The sequence below is a fragment of the Sebastes umbrosus genome, chromosome 12 (genome assembly GCF_015220745.1).
Source record: "Sebastes umbrosus isolate fSebUmb1 chromosome 12, fSebUmb1.pri, whole genome shotgun sequence".
In the NCBI taxonomy this organism is placed as follows: Eukaryota; Metazoa; Chordata; class Actinopteri; order Perciformes; family Sebastidae; genus Sebastes; species Sebastes umbrosus.
In genome coordinates this window covers 18,043,037-18,065,014 of record NC_051280.1, presented here as the reverse complement: position 1 = coordinate 18,065,014, position 21,978 = coordinate 18,043,037, and the positions used below count along the sequence as shown (strand labels likewise).

Sequence of the window (21,978 nt, the reverse complement as noted above, 5' to 3'; positions counted from 1 at the left end):
TATATAATTCATACACCTTCTCACACAAAAATATATCTTATACTGTATATACTGTATATGTTCTTAATGTATATGTTCTTAATATTCCTGTAGTTCTTAATATGTCCTTGTACAAAGTATTCCCTTTTATAATTGTAATGCAAATGAAATTATAATGTAAATGTAATATAACTTATTATTTTAATGCAGCTTCCCAGCAAAAAGCATTTCACACGTTTGTACCTGTATAACCGGCGTGACAATAAACATCTTGAATCTTGAATCTTGAATCTTGTACAACTGTCAAAAATGAAAGAGTCTTATATTCTATTTAAACCTGCCACCTATAACAATTTTACCAGCCCACTTAAATAAAAAGTAGCCCAGGTGAGATCCAACTGGCATCTTGCTGGGACACTGGAAGATCATGTTGATTCTTAACCCTCATCCTACAAACTGGGGTCCCCGCAGACCCCAGAGATTTACTTTTTGTTAAATCTCACAGGTGCTTTATTCTATCATTCCAATTTTTCATGACTTTGTCAATCAATTTGTTCCCTGACTTCATTTCTTTGTTTTCAATTTCTGTTTTAAATAGTGCTTTTAAAAAAGTCCAATGTTCTGCGGTGTTAGGGGACACCAGACAAAAGCATCCAATTGCAGCCTATGCAGTTGAAATAAATAAATAAAATGTTTGCCATGGGTCCTAATTTAAAGCATCACAGATACAGATGCACCAGACACAGATTTCCTCATGCGCTCATATGCAGATTAAACCTGCAGTAGGCAGAATATTTTTGGCATCATTTGGCAAAAATTCCATAATAACCTTTCAGCATTTTGTAATTCAAGAGCTCTGAGAGAAAACTAGACTTCTGGACCTCCTCATGGCTCTATTTTCACACTTTAAAAAATACTAGTCCGTGACGGGAGACTTTGGCCGATCACAGATCATTTCAGAGAGCGATGGTTCCTATTGATTGTGCACCGGCTGATGGGCGGTGCTTGGTATTTCTTCAACTGAACTCAACATGGCTGCCGGATTCACAAACTATCTCATTTTACAGCTAAACAGTACACTACAAGATGTTTCTGAAAACATTTGAGGTGAGAGATAGGTATTACAGTAACAGAATATTGATTCATATGTGATCAGCGCTGCCTAGTTTGACCGTTTGATCGAAGTTCGCGAGTGATTGACAGCTGCTTAGAGACAACAGGCTCCAGCTTGGCTCTGATTGGTTGTTTTCCTCCAGTCTGTGAAATTTTGCAGATGCAGGAGGACACCGGAGGATATACAGAGCCACATGATTTTTTTCAGATTAACTGTCTCATGCACTACTGTCAGGATATAATGACTGTTTTATAAAAATAACTTTTTTAAATCATATTTGCTCCAATTCTACCCACTGCAGCTTAACATACAGCTTTGACATTCTTGTACTTGAGTATTTCCATTTTGTTACTTTATTTATCTGTTTATTTGGTTCACACATATAAAAATACATTGAAATACAATTCACATGAAAGAAATAAAGTATGTGTGGTAAAAACCTAAAATTAGCTTATATAAAATACTTTAAACTTGTACTCCACTACATTTTAAAGTGAAATATTTTTTGTTTTTTCTCCACTAAATTTATCTGACAGGTATAGTTATCAATTAAAATTAGCTCCACATCATCCTGCTAAAATATTAAAATCCTTACACATTAATGCTTCATGATCCAATAATATAATACATATTAAATTAACACTGAAAGGAGATTTTCTGCTGCATTATGAGTACTTCTGCTTGTTATACTTAGAGTAAACGTTGCTGATAATATTTTTAAATTTTAAGTAATATATTGAATGCAGGACTTTACTTCCACATTGTGGTATTACTACTTTTACTTCATGATCTGAATACTTCTACCACCACTGTCAACTTCATCGCAAACAGAATCATAGAAGAAAGAGAACAAATAAAAATCTAAAAGTGGCCCAGTGCAGTTTCATGTGTTCTTATGCTGGATTTTCTGCTGGACATATTTTGCTGCCTCCAGTTTTTTCCTCAAGTATATTTAGATTTTTTTGTTTTGGTCTGAGAGTGTGTTGGATACTTGAGACTATAGTGTTATTTTGGTGAAAAGCTTGGTTCTTCTCTCCTTATACGGGCTTCAATTTTGCAGGAAATGGTGTTTATAAAGAAAGAAGAAGAAAGAAGAAGAAGAAAGGCACTTTATAAATCCCCGAGGGGAAATGTGTGTTTGTACACACATGCACAAACAGGACCTACATGCATCTCATGTTTGTCTGTTGACAAGTCTGACTGGCTAGGCTGTGAACACTCAGTCTGTATTTAGCTAAGGGGGTCTCTGGTCGCTCAGGAAAGGAGAGGAGGAGAAACTCAGGGTTAGTTGAAGTGAATCTGACTGCCAGCAGGTAGCGTATAGTTGCCATCAGTGGCGGCTAGTGGAAAGTTTTCTAGGTAGGGCTGTGCCAGATCCAATCAATTTCAGCAAACATCCCAGTATGATTCAATGCAAAAAAGTGAAGGTATCAAAAACACATTACTACGTTGCAGTTAAATAATCAACAATTATTTTATTCCAACGGGAGCAGTAAAGAATGCTTAGAAAAACACAACAGTATAACATGTACTCAGTGGTGGAAAGTAACTAAGTACATTTACTCAAGTACTGTACTTAAGTACAATTTTGAGGTACTTGTACTTTACTTGAGTATTTCCATGTTCTGATACTTACTACTTCTACTCCACTACATCTACGAGGGAAGTATTGTACTTTTTACTCCACTACATTGATTTAATAACTTTAGTTACTTTACAGATACAGATTATTAATACAAAATATAATCAACAAATACATTATGTATTATTATAGATTAAACTACCCAGCAGTATATAAAGTCTTTAAAATGAGCTCCACCTTAACCAGCTGCAACAATGAAGTGATGAGCACATTAATGCATCAATAACTATAATCCAATTATGTACATTATTCTGCATAATGTGTACTTTTATGTTTGGTACTTTAAGTATATTCATATGCTAATATTTTTGCACTTTTACTTAAAAAGGATTTTGAATGCAGGACCCTTACTTGTAACAGAGTATTTCTACATGGTAGTATTGCTACTTTTACTGAAGTACAAGATCTGAGTACTTCCACCACTGAATGCACTATAATACAATAATAAACATGTAATACAATACTAATGAAATATAACAATATAACATGTAATTGAAATGTTTCCTTAATGTGATGCCCCTGTTGACCTTGCTTCGTTTGGTAAACCAATAGTGAGGTAAAGATCAGAGGAAGTAAACATCCTGAAGCTATTCAGAAACCTGAATGTATATAAACATGGACTCAAGTGCTCTGAGGTGTAGAGATAATAATCTCCAGCAACACTTCTGCTTCAAAATTCTCTCACCTTACTCAAAAGGCACAACCACAACACATCCACAGATATTAATAGTACATAAAATACAGTTAACATGAATGATACAATTAATTTACCGGTCTCAATTAAATTGTGATGCCTCCATGACCAATTTAAGCAAATGAGACTGAGGACAACTATGTACAAGAAAAGTCAATGTGGTGAGAAAGCCTGTATGTTTTTGACAGCCTATTTGTAGAAGTAGAAGAAGAAGAATTTTGCTCTTCTCTCCTTCTGAGTGGCAAACCTCTCAATGACCTTCTTCTTAAAGTCAGGAATGTCTCTGACCAGTTTCTTCTCCATGGAGAGCATGGCCAGAGCATTAAGGTGATCCTTCGTCGCTTCATGGTTCTGGTGCTGCTGGTCAGGTTCACTGTCCTCACACAGAGAGGAAATAGAGGCCAGGGTCCAAAAAATATTATTTTAGTTGATAATTTGCCATCAGACTCCTTAATGTGCAATTCTATTCATTGGGTGCAATATACTCACTGTTGTTTACAGTATGTTTATATAATTCACTTTTTTAAAACTTTAGTCAGTTTTTTTTAGTATTTTTATATCACATTCATGAGCCAGATGCAATGTCATTATATTCTGCTGTGCATTTAGCCTGGGCATAGTCTGAATAACAATTAAATTAATCTTCAATAACAACTAGGCCTCTTCTAGAAATTTGACCTGGTTGATGGTGTTTAATATCTACTTTACCTGCATTATTATCCAAATCTGATTGTCTCTTCTCTTTCCTTTTTAAACTTCTAAACAGATATAATTGTGATATGCTCTTCTATGATGTTCATTCACTTTGATGACAAGGCACATTTAGGCTTTTACAGACTGTTGGAAGTGAGCACCTCAACTTTCTAACAACAGCTTTATCAGCAAATAGTAAATATCTGGGAGTTAATTACCTGATGGTTAGCATGCTGTCTGTGAACCTCTGGACCAGGTGCTCTGATGAAGACAGGGTCCATGTTCCTCTTCTTCAGCTGGTTGAAAAGCATGTCCACCTGTGGCATGATCTTGTGGCGGAGGAGGAGCGGTTGCCCCGGTAACGTTAGACTACCATACGTCATCCCCCCCACCTAGCTGCGCGCGCTTCTCTGTGATGACGCTGCACAGAAACCCGTTCCATTCCAGAACATTATTATTACGTCACAGCGGATCAGAGGAGGAATTCCAGATGAATGGAATGCTTTAATTAATGGCTAAAAGCATTTTGGTTGCCAATATCCATTTCCCCACCACTCACACAGACACAAACTGGTGTATCACATTAACTTGATCTGGATATTGGCAATATCGAGACCAAACCAAACCAAACAGGACTGTTCGATCACGGAAAGAACAGTTTTTTTTTTCCCCCTCTGAGTTTCACAAATTCAGACAAATTCTCTCAGCATAATGTTTCTGAGTTTGGGTTTTCTTGTGGGTGCTTTAGTCACTAAGACTGTCAGAAGGCTCCTTGAGCCATACCTCAGTCAAGATGACAGCAGTGGAGATGAAGAAACCACCCCACATGCAAGTTCCACTGACAATATCACCATTGAATCAGAGGCCGACCCAACAACCAGCACTGCTGGAGAATATGAAGTTGTTCATGCACCACAAACGGAAGAAATTAGTTCAGTTGAAGAAATCAGTTATGATGAGTTGAGCACTGGAGATGAAGAAACCATCCTACCTGCAAGTTCCACTGACAGTATCACCATTGAATCAGAGGCCGACCCAACAACCAGCACTGCTGGAGAATGCGAAGTTGTTCATGCACCACAAACGGAAGAAATTAGTTCAGTTGAAGAAATCAGTTATGACGAGTTGAGCATAGGAGATGAAGAAATCCTCCCACCTGATAGTCCCAATGACCATATCACCAGAGAATCAGAGGCCGACCCAAGAACCAGCACTTCTGGAGAATGTGCATTTGTTACTGCACCACAAATGGAAGGAATCAGTTCAGTTCAAGAAATCAGTTACGACGAGTTGAGCATTGGAGATGAAGAAATCCTCCCACCTGCTGGTGCCACTGACCATATCACCATTGAATCAGAGGCCAACTCAAGAATCAGCAATGAGATCTGCAGATTTCCAAACAGATTCAACAATTCTTGGATGAATGCAACATTGCAAGCTGCACTAAACCTGAAAGTTGTGCGGGAGAAATTGATGAAACAACAAACAGAGTATTTGACACAACTCTCAACATCAACAGCATTTGTGAGACTGTTTTTGGAAGCCCTCCACAACCCAGGGAGGAGTTTCATTCTACCAGAACTCGCTGAGATTTTGGCAGAATTGAGCTACACAGTAGATCCAGTAAATCCACTGGATTTATTAGAACTTGTGCTGGCCTGGTTAAATGACTGTGGGGTACAAACAACTATTCAGGTGACAGAGGAATGCAAGTGTGAAGAATGTAAATGCGACCGTTGTAAATGCATCATGAACCTGGGCAGCATTCATTTTCTACCATCACCATGTCCGTATGGTTCAACCGCCTCTCTTCTCAGACATGCTATCAATGAACGCCAGTGCAAAAGACACTGTGCCACATGTAGCTCCGCAGCACAGAGACAAGAAGTGTGGGATAACCTCCCTGACATTCTCACCCTGAATCTGTCTCGAGCGGCAAATGCTGACCGTACGGTACTCAGAGGCATTGTGGATCCAACTCCCCACATAGTAATTCCTGTGGGAGAAAACAAAACACAGGTCTACTCCCTGTCCTCTGTAATTTGTCAGAGAGACAGTTTCGAAGTCTCCGGGCACATGTGGTCCTATTTGTTTTCAGGTCCTATGAAGGGTACTACCATCAAGGCTGACGATGATCGCATATCAGTCGTATCAGGACACATGCCAGTTGACATCTACAGACATGGGATAATTTACCTCTATGAGAAGTGCACTTAAGTTGCCTCTGGAGGAGAGGATTAGCATGTTTTTTTTTTTATTGTATTATATAGTTGTCTGTCTCTATGTGTCAGCAGGTGATAGGCTGGCAACCTGTTCAGGGTGGGTGGACTCCGGGTGCTCCGGTTTACTCCCACAGTCTGTACAGTTGTATTGTATAATTGTCTGTCTCTATGTGTCAGCCTGTGATAGGCTGGCAACCTGTTCAGGATGGGTTTACTCCAGGTGCTCCGGTTTCCTCCCACAGTCTGTACAGTTGTATTGTATTGTATTGTATAGTTGTCTGTCTCTATGTGTCAGCCTGTGATACGCTGGCAACCTGTTCAGGGTGGGTTTACTCCGGGTGCTCCGGTTTCCTCCCACAGTCTGTACAGTTGTATTGTATTACATAGTTGTCTGTCTTTATGTGTCAGCGTGTGATTGGCTGGCAACCTGTTCAGGGTGGGTGTACTCCGGGTGCTCCGGTTTCCTCCCTCAGTCTGTACAGTTGTATTGTATTGTATTGTATAATTGTCTGTCTCTATGTGTTAGCCTGTGATAGGCTGATAAGTAAATATAATAACATGTAAATAAATAAATAAATAAAAAACATGAATTAATAATAATAATTCTCTTTAGTACCTGCTTTCTCTGATTCACCTCATTTACCAGCAGCAGAATTTCTTTCCTGCACCACTTTGGTTTTCTTTACTTTTTATGAGGTATAAGATTTGTGTTATGAGATTTTTCTTGTGTTGCTGGTTGCTAGCTAACGTTAGCTTCCACGGCTGCTTGTTGTTGTGACCGCGGTGGAGGAGGAGCGGTTGCCCCGGTAACGCTTCTCTGTGATGACGCTGCACAGAAACCCGTCCATTTCAGAACATTATGACGTCACAGCTGATCAAAGGATGAATACCAGAGAAATGGAATTGCTTTAATTAATGGCTTAAAGCATTTGGTTGCCAATCTCCATTTCCCCACCACTCACACAGACACAAACTCGTGTATCACATTAACGACATCAACTTGATCTGGATATTGGCAATATCAAGATCAAACCAAACCAAACAGGACTGTTCGATCACGGAAAGAACAGTTTTTTTTTTCCCCGAGTTTCACAAATTCAGACAAATTCTCTCAGCATAATGATTCTATGTCTGGGTTTTCTTGTGGGTGCTTTAGTCACTAAAACTGTCAGAGGGCTCTTTGAGTCATACCTCAGTCAAGATGACAGCAGTGGAGATGAAGAAATCCTCCCACCTGCTAGTCCCGCCTCTCTTCACAGACATGCTATCAATGAACGCCACTGCAAAAGACACTGTGCCACACACGCATGTGTGATACACACATGTGTGCGATACACATGTGTGTGATACACATGTGTGTGTGGCAACCTGTTCAGGGTGGGTTTACTCCGGGTGCTCCGGTTTCCTCCCACAGTCTGTACAGTTGTATTGTATTACATAGTTGTCTGTCTTTATGTGTCAGCGTGTGATTGGCTGGCAACCTGTTCAGGGTGGGTGTACTCCGGGTGCTCCGGTTTCCTCCCACAGTCTGTACAGTTGTATTGTATTGTATAATTGTCTGTCTCTATGTGTCAGCCTGTGATACCCTGGCAAACTGCTCAGAAGTGGGTATACTCCGGGTGCTCCGGTTTCCTCCCACAGTCTGTACAGTTGTATTGTATTGTATTGTATAATTGTCTGTCTCTATGTGTTAGCCTGTGATAGGCTGATAAGTAAATATAATAATATGTAAATAAATAAATAAATAAAAAACATGAATTAATAATAATAATTCTCTTTAGTACCTGCTTTCTCTGATTCACCTCATTTACCAGCAGCAGAATTTCTTTCGGGACACCACTTTGGTTTCCTTTACTTTCACTCAATTTGTTATTCTGTCATCATGGTTTATATATTTAAATATCATAGATTGTTGTCTTTTTCACTTGTGAAGCAAATTATAGGGATTCACCCAAATAGAATTAACCTTAATATTGAAATCAAGTGATCAAAAATTAACAATGGGGCAAATGTAGGTTAAATCGTCTCTTGGCTATTCTTCTCTTTTTATGCATATGATTAATCATGTCATTACTTGAGAGCTGCTCTTAAAGGATACTTCTACACTTGTATCTGCATTTTTAAGTACAATAACACAAGTTTGTGTAATGTTACAATTAATGCCTAAACAGCATAACCAGATTAAGCCGGTAGAGGGGCACTGGGGCAAAAGTAATCTGTGGGCCTCTGTACTGACCCATTGATTGGTGTAATTTGGTTAAACAAAAAGTTAACTAAGAATATGCATCATGTACATTTTTGCACAGGCTGACAAGACGGATAACAATGCAGAACTTACTTGAAAGCCCATTATCACTTGAGTTTGTTTGGGCTTTGGTTGTGCTAATATCAAAGTAATTTGCAATTAATCAAATGACCACAAACCAAGAGAGACACAATCAATTTGGGGCCAAAGCATCATATTAAAAGTCGTTTTTTATCTGCATTTTTGAAATATATAAATAAACTACTACAGTAGCTGGATTAAATAGTTGGTATTTTATTTTTTTTATTTTGTGGTTAATGTATGTGCATGTAGACATATCACTAGTTATCTTTTTTTTTTCCTGCTACTGATAAACACCAAGTCCCAGAGATGTGTATGGCAACATTTTTGGGCGGTGTTTGTGCCAAATGCTTGCTAGCTATTGCTAACTTGCAGCTTCTGCTAACCTGTGTGTCCCGTGTGTGTTACGGACTGTTTTGACATCCAACAGCGGCTGAATATTATAAACACCTCTGAATATGAAGCAGTGCAGTACAACATCACCACTAACTATAACCTCACTTCTAAAACATCGTAAAAGACAGAATAGTTGTTTGGATTGCATACAGGTGTATCTAATAAAGTGGCCACTGGGTGTACCTTGCATACTCCCACCCTTATGAACTGGTTATTTAAAGTTCCCAGTGCATACAGCAGACTGTACATTTGCCAAGATACCAACCAGTACTCCTATGCTGGAATAATAAAGTTTTTATGTAATTAATATGTCATAATACTAGATGTTAATGTGTATTCATTAACATACATAGCAGAATAAATTTTGAATAGAAATGATGGGGGTGACTGTTTTGTTATGCTGCAGAGTCCGATCACCAGATACCATTATCACATATGAGCTGTAAGATTTGTGTTATGAGATTTTTCTTGTGTTGCTGGTTGCTAGCTAATGTTAGCTTCCACGGCCGCTTGTTGTTGTGACCGCGGTGGAGGAGGAGCGGTTGCCCCGGTAACGCTTCTCTGTGATGACGCTGCACAGAAACCCATTCCATTTCAGAACATTATGACGTCACAGCTGATCAAAGGATGAATACCAGAGAAATGGAATTGCTTTAATTAATGGCTTAAAGCATTTGGTTGCCAATCTCCATTTCCCCACCACTCACACAGACACAAACTCGTGTATCACATTAACGACATCAACTTGATCTGGATATCGGCAATATTAAGACCAAACCAAACCAAACAGGACTGTACGATCACGGAAAGAACAGTTTTTTTTCCCCCCTGAGTTTCACAAATTCAGACAAATTCTCTCAGCATAATGATTCTATGTCTGGGTTTTCTTGTGGGTGCTTTAGTCACTAAAACTGTCAGAGGGCTCTTTGAGTCATACCTCAGTCAAGATGACAGCAGTGGAGATGAAGAAATCCTCCCACCTGCTTGTCCCACTGACCATGTCACCAGAGAATCAGAGGCCGACCCAACAACCAGCACTGCTGGAGAATGTGCAGCTGTTCCTGCACCACAAATGGAAGAAATCAGTTCAGTTCAAGAAATCAGATACAACGTGTTGAGCATTGGAGATGAAGAAATCCTCCCACCTGCTATCCCTACTGACCATATCACCAGTGAATCAGAGGCTGACTACATCATCAGCATTGCTGGAGAATGTGCAGCGATTCCTGCACCACAAATGGAAGAAGTCAGTTCAGTTCAAGAAATCAGTTATGACGAGTTGAGCATTGGAGATGAAGAAATCCTCCCACCTGCTAGTCCCACTGACCATATCACCATTGAATCAGAGGCCGCCTCAATAATCAGCAAGGAGATCTGCAGATATTCAAACATACTCAACAATTCTTGGATGAATGCAACATCGCAAGCTGAAGTAAACCTGAAAGTTGTGCAGGAGAAATTGATGAAACTACGACCAGAGTATTTGACACATCTCTCAACATCAACAGCATTTGTGAGACTGTTTTTGGAAGCCCTTGACAACCCAGGGAGGAGTTTCATTCTACCAGAACTCGCTGAGATTTTGGCAGAATTGAGCTACAGAGTGCCGTCATCGTGCTTTTTACAGACTATTGATCCACAGGATTTATTAGAACATGTGCTGGCCTGGTTAAATGACTTTGGGGCACAAACAACTATTCAGGTGACAGAGGACTGCAAGTGTGAAGAATGTAAATGCCCCACGAACCTGGGCAAAACTTATTATTATTTTCCTCAAGGCTGACGATGATCGCAAATCAGTCTGATTGAGTCTGTCTCTATGTGTCAGCCTGTGATAGGCTGGCAAACTGTTCAGGGTGGGTTTACTCCGGGTGCTCCGGTTTCCTCCCACAGTCTGTACAGTTGTATTGTATTGTATAGTTGTCTGTCTCTATGTGTCAGCCTGTGATAGGCTGGCAAACTGTTCAGGGTGGGTTTACTCCGGGTGCTCCGGTTTCCTCCCACAGTCTGTACAGTTGTATTGTATTGTATAGTTGTTTGTCTCTATGTGTCAGCCTGTGATAGGCTGGCAAACTGTTCAGGGTGGGTTTACTCCGGGTGCTCCGGTTTCCTCCCACAGTCTGTACAGTTGTATTGTATTGTATTGTATAGTTGTCTGTCTCTGTGTGTTAGCCTATGATAGGCTGATAAGTATATAAAATAATATGTAAATAAATAAATAAATGAAAAATATGAATTCAACTGACAGATAATGTATTGGTTTTGAGATTTTAGTTGTTGTTTTTTTCAGTTATGATATGAACGATGTGAATGGCATGATGAAATTCACCGGGCAGAGGTTTAATTTTCTGCTGTGGATAATAATAATAATTAAAAAATTCTCTTTAGTACCTGCTTTCTCTGATTCACCTCATTTACCAGCAGCAGAATTTCTTTCCTGCACCACTTTGGTTTTCTTTACTTTCTGCCAATTTTTTATTCTTTCATCATGGTATATATATTTAAATATCATAGATTGTTGTCTTTTTCACTTCACAAAATGGGATCACATACTTCTATTATATACTTCTTCTTCCCTAACGGGTTAATGTGGCCACTCTCCCATTAAAATGCTGCTTAGGCATTAATAGTAATATTCCACTAAATATGGTATTTCAATATTTCTGCTTTTACATTGATGACCAAGCTTGATAGTGTGTGTGTGTGTGTGTGTGTGTGTGTGTGTGTGTGTGTGTGTGTGTGCGTGCGTGTGCGTGTGTGTGCGTGTGTGAGTGTGTGTGTGTGTGTGTGTTTGTGTTAAATATATATATAAACTGGGAAAACAAAGTTCGGAAACTTGTGTTTGGTCGATAATTTCTCTGTTGTTACAATGCTAATTGGCATTGTATTTTACATCGTTGGAAAGCCTGTTTTTTTACCTTCACAATGATGTCCAACTTGTAAGGATCATGCATTTGTGGGATGAGCAGCACAGCTGATTATGTGGGTAGCACCCAAGAAAAATTTGCCAAAATGCTCCGTCAATGGTAAACAGTGTATTCTCCTGTTGGTATTGACTCTTGTTTTGAGTTGTTTGGTGGATTGGATGATTGAACTCTCTATCAGTAACAAGGAACAAACAAGATATATTGGCTATTTTACACTTTATTCACTTAATCCACCGTCAGGAGCCTCAGTAGCGGTGGAAGATCCATACGCAGCCACAACAGCCTGGCACCTCCTCCTCATGCTGGTCACCAACCTGGTCACAAGTTTGTGTGGGATGGCGTCGGATTGTACATTTTACTCCACTACATTGAATTAATAATTTTACAGATTCAGATTTTTAATACAAAATATAATCAACAAATAAATGATGTATTATTATAGATTAAACTGCCCAGCAGTATATAAAGTCGTTCAAATGAGCTCCACCTTTACCAGCTGCATCATTAAATTGATGAACACATTAATGCATCAATAAGTATAATCCAATAATATACATTATTCTGCATAATGTGTACTTTTATGTTTGGTACTTTAAAGCTGAAGTAGGTGAGATTGGAGCAAATATGATTAAAAAAAGTTATTTTTATAAAACGGTTGCTATATCGTGACAATAGCATTAACAGGTAACCTAAAAAAATCATGTCCCTCTTTGTCCTCCGGTGTCCTCCGGTACTCCTAACGGCATCTGCAAGATTTCCCATACCGGAGGAAAATATGCAGTAAGAGCTGATCTGAAAACATTAACTTAAAACTAGCAGTGGTGCAAAATACGAACCTTTATTCAAGTACTGTATTTAAATAGAAATTTGCTGCTTTACTAAATTTGACAGGAAATGTTCTTTTGACTCCATTAGATTTATCTGACAGCTATAATTATTAGTTATATTACAGATTAGCATTTATACACAAACCATGTGATCAACAAATAGACTATGATGCATTGTTGTTCAGCTACAACATTACAATGCTGTTTGCATGCTAATGCATCAATAATAATAATAGTCCAATAATACACAATGATACCCATTACCAAAAAGTTTATTCAGTTGTGCTATTAGTATACTTCTATTAAACTTGAAATAAGAGAGTATACATTCAGTTTATGTTTTATGTTCTTATCAGAGATATACTTAACAAAAGTATACGTAAATATACTTGGCTTACACTGACAAATATACAGAAAAGTCTATGTATACTTGGCTTATACTGGTATGGTCGTTATTTTAGAATTGCCCTCACCTGTTAATTTTGTTATGTCACCCGATGTATTTTAATTATTTATATATTTTTCTATTTTTTTTGTTTGTTTGTTTGTTTTTGTTTGTCTTGTAAAATTTCACCTGTCTCGTCTTGCTTCACTAAATAAAAAAAAAAAAGTATACAGAAGGGTCTATTATACTTGGCTCATACTGACAAGTATACAGAAAAGTCTAAGTTTACTTGGCTTATAGGCCTACTTGTACTTGATCTTTTGATCGAGCTATACTTAAGAAAAATATAATTAAGTATTCTTGCCTTAGTGGCCTATACAGAAAGGTATGCTTGGTTTGTAGTTGTGCTTACTTTTTATTAGATCAGCCTAGTAAAGTGTATGAGCATTGCACTTGTCCATTCTGTGTAATGAGTAATTGTACTTTTCTTTATTTCACTGATAAGACTTTTGCATATTTTGTTTGAGTAACATTTTCAATACAGGTCTTTTACTTGCAAGTGTATGTATTTTTTACACTATAACTACTTTTACTTAAATAAATGTTGTGAGTATGTCTTGATTAATATTGAGACCAAGAACAAGAATAAAAATAAGAAAACAAAATAGAAAAACTTAAAAATCCTTCATATCAACTGGGATTTTCTAGGTTAACTCAGATGTCAGTATAGCTTTCCCCTTATTGGTACAAAATATTTTCCTGTTTCCAACACAAACACTCTAAATGGGTCCCTGTTTAATTCCCAATGCAGATTTATGCATTGTCACAACTGACTATGATTATATGAACGACATAAAGGAGACGCATACACATTCAAGAAATCTAAAAAAAACAACAACACAAGAAACACTATTTAAAGTGAGCAGGATCACAGGCTTGTCTGAACAAATGTGGTGTGAGTAATTTTATCATACATCTCTGCAAAGCCGGCAGCCATATTGGATTACATGAAGCATAAATCAGCCTGACTCCTAAAATCCCCTCTCTCTGTGAAGTCTCCTGCACTCTCACAGCAGACTGTTTATACAATCGCTTACCATCTGTCTCGCATACCATCCATTTTAAGAATACGCCTGCAAAAGATTGAGGCAAAGGTCTGGTGACAACATCAGCTCCCAAATAATTATCCTTTATATAACATAACATAACATAACATAACATAACACAACATACAGAAGATAGACAGATAGCTCAACAGATCTAATCATTAGTATGCTCCCATGTCATTTGTTTTTGATAACATAAACTTTTTATGTGAAGCATCAGATATGATAACTATAGGAACATAGAATTCATACTTGACCTATTAGACTGGGAGAGATGAACAAAATGTGCCTTATTATCAGACTATAATAAAAACAACAGATTGTATCAGCCAGGAAAACAACAAGTTAAAAGTTAAATGAACAATAACAACTTGCTTAACTAGGAAACTGGCTAAATATTTTTGGAAGCTGCACAGAATCATTGACAATCAGACAGCAGTTAGATTTACTTATTAACTCTTAAAACTCTCAAAAAACAATGTTTGTTTTTTCGTTTTTGTCTGGATGATATACATTCCATGTATGGGGATATATATACAATGACAATTACATTGATAAATTAAAAAATGGATAAAGGACGATACAGTCATTGTACAGAAACCTCAAACATGCCTGAAATTCTCTAATATTTGCAGTTAATCCAGAGGAAATAATAAACAAACAGGTAAAGTCAGATAATGAATAACTGCAGCTCCATAGATAGACTCTAGGACATGTTGTAATACTCTCCAAGGTGGTCTGTCTGTCCTGATACAGAGCGGAGGGACCTATTCCACAAAGTGTTTATCAGAAACTCTGAGTTTATTAGTTTACTCTGAGTTGACAGCTTCCAGAAACAGAGATCATTGTATTACTCGGTCAGTTGGTACTGTAAATACATAGTACAATGTGTACTCAACAGCAGTGTTTACTGTGTGACACCAGCGCCACCTTGTGTCGGACCTTCAGTGGGAGCCTCCTCCTGATTGGCTGAGAGTGTGAGCCTCCTCCTGATTGGCTGAGAGTGTGAGCCTCCTCCTGATTGGCTGAGCGGTTGTCAGGACTGTTTACAGGAAACATGGCTTCCAGGTCTGTTGGAGAGCTGCAGGAGATGGAAGGTGAGTACATATATGTAAAGATTGCAGCCGTGCCATGGTTGTATTAGCTATAGGTGATGAACAAGCATTCATCCAGATACATTTATCTATTTTTATATATGAGCTCATGCGTGTGATTTGTTTTCCTCGTTACTAACCACACCTTCATCATGTTAGCTTGGTAGCTAACAGGCTAACAACAATCCTCGTTAGCTTAACGTCAACTCACTCTGTCCTCTACTGACTCCACTCACATCTAATCTCAGTTTCCAGTGCTGCGTGGTCTAGTCTGATGGTCTGAAACTGGATTTTATGTGTAACCTAGCGGATAACATGTTTCCAATTTTAGCTTGTGTGCCTACCTACTATGGTCCAAGCTAGCTGGTTAGCAGTGTGGTAATGTGAGTCAGCTCACCTTAGCTTGTGTTGTTGTGTCTAAACTGGTAAGATTGGAAATACAACTGTGGTGATCTCATTTACAGCAATTAAAACTAGCTGATTTAATTCAGTAGTAGGTGTAATGTAATCCCAGTTTGGCACACATGTTTTCACAATGTTAGCATGTGGCAGAGTGCAGTTAGATAGATATTTAGATAGATAGATATTTGGAGAGATAGATAGATAGTTAGATAGATAGGTAGATAGATAGATATTTAGATAGATAGAGAGAGAGTTAGATAGATATTTAGATAGATAGATAGATATAGAGAGAGTTAGATAGATAGATAGATAGATATAGAGAGAGATAGGTAAGTAGGTAGATAGATAGATATTTAGATAGATAGATAGTTAGATAGATAGTTAGGTAGATAGATAGATATTTAGATAGATAGAGAGAGAGTTAAATAGATAGATAGATAGATAGATAGATAGATAGATAGGCAGTAACCTATCATAGTACCTCGACTACCTGCACCACAGCACTATGGTATGTATTTTTCAAAGCAGAAAATGTGTGTGTGCCTTTGTTTATGATAGATAGATGGATAGTAACTTTATTGATCCCTAGGGAAATTCAAGTTTCCAGCATCACAGTTCCATAGAGCAGAAACATGTTAGTAAAAAGGCAGTAAAAAAAGTTAGAAGTGCAAAGTACAAAGTACAAAAAAATATACCAGATATAATAATACAAGGAGATGAAGAAAACTGTTAAAACTGAATATACAGTGCAGGGTAACAGCTGTGATACACGACTATTAAAAAGTGACTATAGTGCAGAAGAGACTGTTAAAAATGAGTATAGTGCAGGGTAACTCCAGTAGCTTAGTCTATGAAAGTGCACTGTGTGCATTATTATCTGTCCTGCAGACCGTCCTCCTTTGTGGACAAAGGATTTCCTGAGTCTGTCTGTGGAGCACTTGGGGAGCAGCAGCCTGCCGCTAAACAAGCTCCTCTGTTTGGTGATGACGGCGTGCAGAGGATGGCTGGCGTTGTCCATTATGGGCAGCAATCTGTTGAGTGTTCTTTCCTCTGCCACCGTCACCGTTGCATGGTTTGTGACAGTGAGACAGGTGGCTGGATGCTCCCACATGACACCCCCCTGACTCCTCAGTGGAGTGAGGTGGAGCTGGGCCTAGTCTTTGCATCACATTACATGTGCATCAGCTAAATGTGTCACTGATACAACAGCCCTGCCCTGTCTGTATGGTATAATTAAGCTTCACTTCTCTTTGCCTGCTGACTGTAGTGGACCGAAGGGGTGAGTCTGAGGAGTCTGGTGATGATGAGACCAGGAGGAGGAGTATCAATGGCAACGTGGACCCCAATCAGCCTGCTGCCACAAGTAAACCATCACATCTCCAACACAGCCACATAGAAAGGAACACAAGTCAGGCCGTCAGCTGTAATGTGAATGATAAAGAGTGTGACACAGAGCAATCAGTCTATCGTGACAGCATCACATAACTATGAGTCTTCTCAACTGCCTTAAAATAGCCTTTTGTGTCTATCATGTTTATGAATACCCTACCTTGATGCAAACATATTAGTTATCTGATTTGTTCTTGTTCTCATTAAAGGTAAAGAAGAGTCTCCCGTTGACATGGACACCATAACCTTGGACCCAGACGAAGAGGTTAGAAGATTGTCTAAAAACACTGCTGCTGTTTGGCTGTAGCTACTGTCAAAACGTTTATGTTTAATGCTTGTTAGTAAAATGTCCTCCATCTCTAATGACTCAAATTAAATGGATGATTATAAAAGACTTCAGTTGTCTTTTAGGAAGGTAACATTTTGTGGTAGGTTTTTATTTGTAGAGCTTGGGAGTGGAGACAAAGTTCTTTATTTGCAATGCAATGTTATATGTTAAAAAGCTGACAAATGTTTCACCATTGTAACTATATCTTTGGTGTCTCAGTCCACATGTGGGCTGGGGACTTGTATGTACATGACACAATCAACCCTAATAACTACTATTCTTACTTATAGACAGTATGTCATCCTAAGCTGTCTGTTTTTTCTCTCTAGGATGTTGATCTTGTTCATTGTCGCATCGGAAAGATTGAAGGATTGGAGGTGCTACGGAAGGCCAAAGTAAGTAACTTCAGTATTAAGTGTTACTAAATGAGCCAGTGAGAGATGAAGTAATGGTAGCAGTGCGGTATTCATAATCTGGATTTATTCCTTTATTTTTTCCTTACTAGAGAAACCAGACAGAATTTTGGTTGCGACCGCATGTTTTTTTTTTCTTTGTTAATCATATCTAAAAAAAAAGAAAGGTTTAGGGTATATGGTAAATAAAGCTATTGATTGTATCTGTCATTAATTGATTTCTTTTCATCTATCTCTTTGCACAGACGCTTTCCTTACGACAGAATCTCATTAAAAAGATAGAGAACCTTGAGAGTTTGAGCACACTGCGGGAACTAGATCTCTATGACAATCAGGTCCGCAAACTGGAGAACCTGAACAACCTCACAGAGATGGAGTAAGTCTGAAGAAAACAGGAGGATTTGTCTGTATTGTTTCCGCCTATTAAAGAGATTCCATCCAGAGAGGGCAAAAGTCAAGTTATTTATGGCAAATCTGATTTCTACACACTAGTGTCAAGTGATCGTTGGGGTGTAGAAATTCACAGAGTTGTATTTTTCATGTAGCTGAACAAAGAACCCACATTTCTAATGAGCATACTGGTTTGACTGATCCACAGGCAGCTCGATGTGTCCTTCAATATGCTGAGGAAGGTGGAGGGTTTGGAGCACATGACTCTGCTGAAGAAACTTTTTCTGCTTCACAACAAAATTGGCAGCATTACCAACCTGGAACACCTCACAGGCCTGGACATGCTGGAGCTGGGCTCCAATCGCATCCGGGTATGACTTTGAAAGAGTCTCTAAAACTTTGCAAATCAATACTACTCAATAAAAAATGCTTTTTGAAAATGATGGTGTAAAATTCTGTATTATAGGACATTAGTAAAATCATTCCGTTGTGTTTACTTGTGTCTCTTTCATGTTGTTGTGTTCCCAGGTCATAGAGAACCTGGATACACTTTCATCTTTGCAAAGTTTGTTTCTTGGCACCAATAAAATAACTACGCTTCAGAATCTGGAGGGTTTACACAACCTGACTGTTTTAAGCATTCAGGTAATTCACAAATTCTCTTCAACACCTGTGTGAGCGTTTACAAGAATAAAACTGAAATGTGTATATGGATACATTGATGAATAATTTTGTGTATTTTTATTTGCAGAGTAACCGGATTACTAAAATTGAGGGTTTACAGAATCTCGTCAGCCTGAGAGAGCTCTACCTGAGCCACAACGGCATTGAGGTCATTGAGGGTTTGGAAAACAATGTGAGTTATAGAAATTCCACAACCTATTTCTGAAAGGACTGAATGCCAAACTGTCCATCATGAATTTTGCTAACTGTGCAAGCATGCACAATAAAGTTTGTTCAGTACATTCTGTTTGTTTTCCCTCACAGAAAAAGCTCACAACCCTGGACATTGCAGCCAATCGAGTGAAGAAAATTGAAAACATCAACCATCTGACAGACCTGCAGGAGTTCTGGGTACGGATAGTTTGTCAAGTTGAACTAGAATGTAATTTTATGGTCTTTTTTTTATTATATGCGACTTTGTTATAGAGCCCCTAAAGCCTTACCAATGTATCTTTTCACAGCAGACATAGCAGGAAAAATAATTTAATAAAGAAAACTAACTAAATAAAAAAAAACAGTAACATTAACAATGTCTTTGTTCCATTAAAAGTCTCTGTAAGTCCTGCCAGCATATAATAACAGCGCTGGTGCTGGCTCACCTAAACGGAGTGCAGCCATCATTATAAATTATGAATTACACCTTTGCTTCTCCTGCTATGACATGTCAAATGCATCTAAGTGGTTAGTAAACAGTGATGAATACAATGCTTTAAAATAGATCAACAAATAAATCTAATTTTAAATTGATTGATAGCTAAAACAATCAATTGATAGATTCATTAAATTTGATTTTAAAAGTATGTAGCTGTAGATGGATTCACAAAGTGATGTAATTATTTAAGTCTTTTCATTCATCCGTTTCCTGTTTACCAACACAGCACTCTGGGGCCTCGTTTTACCAAAAGCATTCTGCCAATTTTCTTTCAGTTCTGATCTCCGTACACAGCAAGAGGACTTTTTTTTAGCGGAAGCAATAAAATAATTTTAAATCCATGAAATAATTTTTAAATCAACAAAATATTTTGGGTCAAATTGTTGATTTCTGTAGTAAGTAGCCGTGTAATAAGCGTGATAATGTACGACGAGCAGATCAGTACTGCTCACCCTGTCAGGGTTCATTTCGCAATAATGAGCGACTCACTGTACGTTATACATTAATAAACACTTCTCTCCGCTTACAGCTATGTTATAGTGTCTTATAAATCTTAATGAAGTAAGATTAGTCTTATTAATTCTCCTTTCGTCTCCACATCCTCCACTCTGCATGTTGCTAGAGTGTTTAAAGTTTGGGTTTGAGCTATCTTTGCAAGACAAAACTAAGTCTGTCTTCTTATTGGCTACATTGTCTTTCAATTCCTCCTCAGATGAACGATAATCAGATAGAGAACTGGTCAGATCTCGACGAGTTGAAGAATGCCAAGTCTCTGGAGACGGTCTACCTTGAAAGAAACCCTCTACAGAAGGATCCACAGTACCGGCGAAAGATCATGCTGGCGCTGCCCAGCGTACGCCAGATCGACGCCACTTTCATCCGCTTCTAAACCGCAGTGTGAAATTCACCTGCCAACTTCACAGTGTTCTCCCTCACCGCCCTGCCCGCCCTCCCTACCGAACAAAGTTAATTTTGAAACACGCCGGCCTCACTGAATCACATAGTCACTCCGTACACAAATATACATTCCAACATTCACTCTCACCCACGGCTCACTCAACATACATGTATGCATGTATGCACTCATTCACACCTAGATCTATGCTATCGTGTGGAAGCTTATTTATTTATTAAGCTGGATATGAACTGTGAAAAGGATTTCAAAAAAGTACCCTACATTACGCCCATTTCCTCATTTTTCCTCTACACCTATTTACTACATTTTATTGTTTTGCATGTGGAATACAGTATGGATCAGAAAAATAAGATATCAGTCTTATTTATCAGGTTGAAATTGCACTGCTATCATATGAGAGGAAAGGGGGGCATTCTTACTATTTGAGGGGTTTTATTCCATTCGGTTTGACAGGATGAGACTGTTCTCACAACGCACACAAGAACAATTAAATATCAACATTAAAGGGAAAGTCCATAATAAAATATAATTTGCATAATTGAATCTTCAGAATACTTATCTTTTGATTTCAACACACTTCAGAGCTGAACAAATTTTACAGCCACAGAAACATCTCAGATTAAGCCTAATATGCCGCAGTGACACCACGCAGATTCAAGCCAGTTCAGTAAAGCTTGCATCTGCCTCTTTAAGGAAAACAGCAGAAACTGATGAATCATTTTAATAAACTGGTATCATTACTGATGAAGGGCAAATCTTGATGTCCATCAGCCTTGTCTATGCCTTGTCCTTGTCCAGATATTTCACAGCCCATTTTCTGATTAATAAGACTGACCTCTGCATTAAAATATAGCTCATGAGAATGTAAAAATCATTTAATGTGTCCATACAGATGGTTTTGTAATCCCCCTTTTTTTTAAAAACCTTGAGTACATCCCTGACTATAGCTTTGGTTCTCTTTTGAAATTATTCATACATTTTATTTGAACTGATAACAGTAAAATATAGATTGTTTTTTAAGTGAATTAACTCACGAATGGCAGGACTGGTTTCACATAAGTGTTGTTAACTAATGTAAGACAAATTATTCTGTTAACAATTTTTAGAACACATTTTGAGGTTTAAAATTTTCAGATCTTTAAATGACACTACAGTGATACATTCTGTAATATTCTCATTTGGCCTTCAGTATTGCTTAAAAATAGATAATCGTGTATATTTATGTTTGCCGTAGGATTTCTTAGATCAAGAACTAAGATGAACAAAAACAGAATGACCTGTTCTTATGGTCCCCTGTGTATATAATGCTTGAGTGCACTTGATTGATTTCCGGGTTACAATTAAAAAGTGATGCATCTTT

The 21,978-nt window shown here is 38.1% G+C and overlaps 2 protein-coding genes and 1 long non-coding RNA gene across 5 annotated transcripts; 2 read left to right on the top strand and 1 right to left on the bottom strand.

Annotated features, from left to right (window-relative positions):
* Positions 1-4,677: 4,677 nt before the first annotated feature.
* Positions 4,678-10,949, top strand: LOC119499012. Of its 3 annotated transcripts, XM_037788196.1 has the most exons (3): positions 4,681-4,920; positions 5,025-5,481; positions 10,085-10,949. In XM_037788196.1, exons 1-3 carry the CDS (start codon positions 4,916-4,918, stop codon positions 10,847-10,849), a joined length of 1,227 nt encoding a protein of 408 aa, XP_037644124.1. In that variant the 5' UTR covers positions 4,681-4,915; the 3' UTR covers positions 10,850-10,949. The 3 variants fall into 3 exon arrangements, with proteins under 3 accessions (XP_037644125.1, XP_037644123.1, XP_037644124.1); XM_037788197.1 differs by lacking the exon at positions 10,085-10,949 and having other exon boundaries at positions 4,678-4,920; positions 5,190-6,625; XM_037788195.1 differs by lacking the exon at positions 10,085-10,949 and having other exon boundaries at positions 4,678-4,920; positions 5,025-6,625.
* On the bottom strand, positions 6,491-8,097 carry LOC119499036. The gene is made up of 2 exons (XR_005209231.1): positions 7,713-8,097; positions 6,491-6,658 (listed from the first exon to the last, which is right to left on the bottom strand). It is a non-coding gene; the product is annotated as an uncharacterized LOC119499036 (long non-coding RNA).
* A 4,348-nt stretch (positions 10,950-15,297) lies between the features above and the next one.
* On the top strand, positions 15,298-21,978 carry ppp1r7 (protein phosphatase 1, regulatory (inhibitor) subunit 7). The gene is made up of 10 exons (XM_037788202.1): positions 15,298-15,408; positions 17,075-17,170; positions 17,406-17,461; positions 17,854-17,919; positions 18,183-18,313; positions 18,536-18,698; positions 18,856-18,972; positions 19,079-19,183; positions 19,315-19,401; positions 20,415-21,978. The coding sequence occupies exons 1-10, from the start codon at positions 15,369-15,371 to the stop codon at positions 20,589-20,591; spliced, it is 1,038 nt and encodes a 345-aa protein (XP_037644130.1). The 5' UTR covers positions 15,298-15,368; the 3' UTR covers positions 20,592-21,978.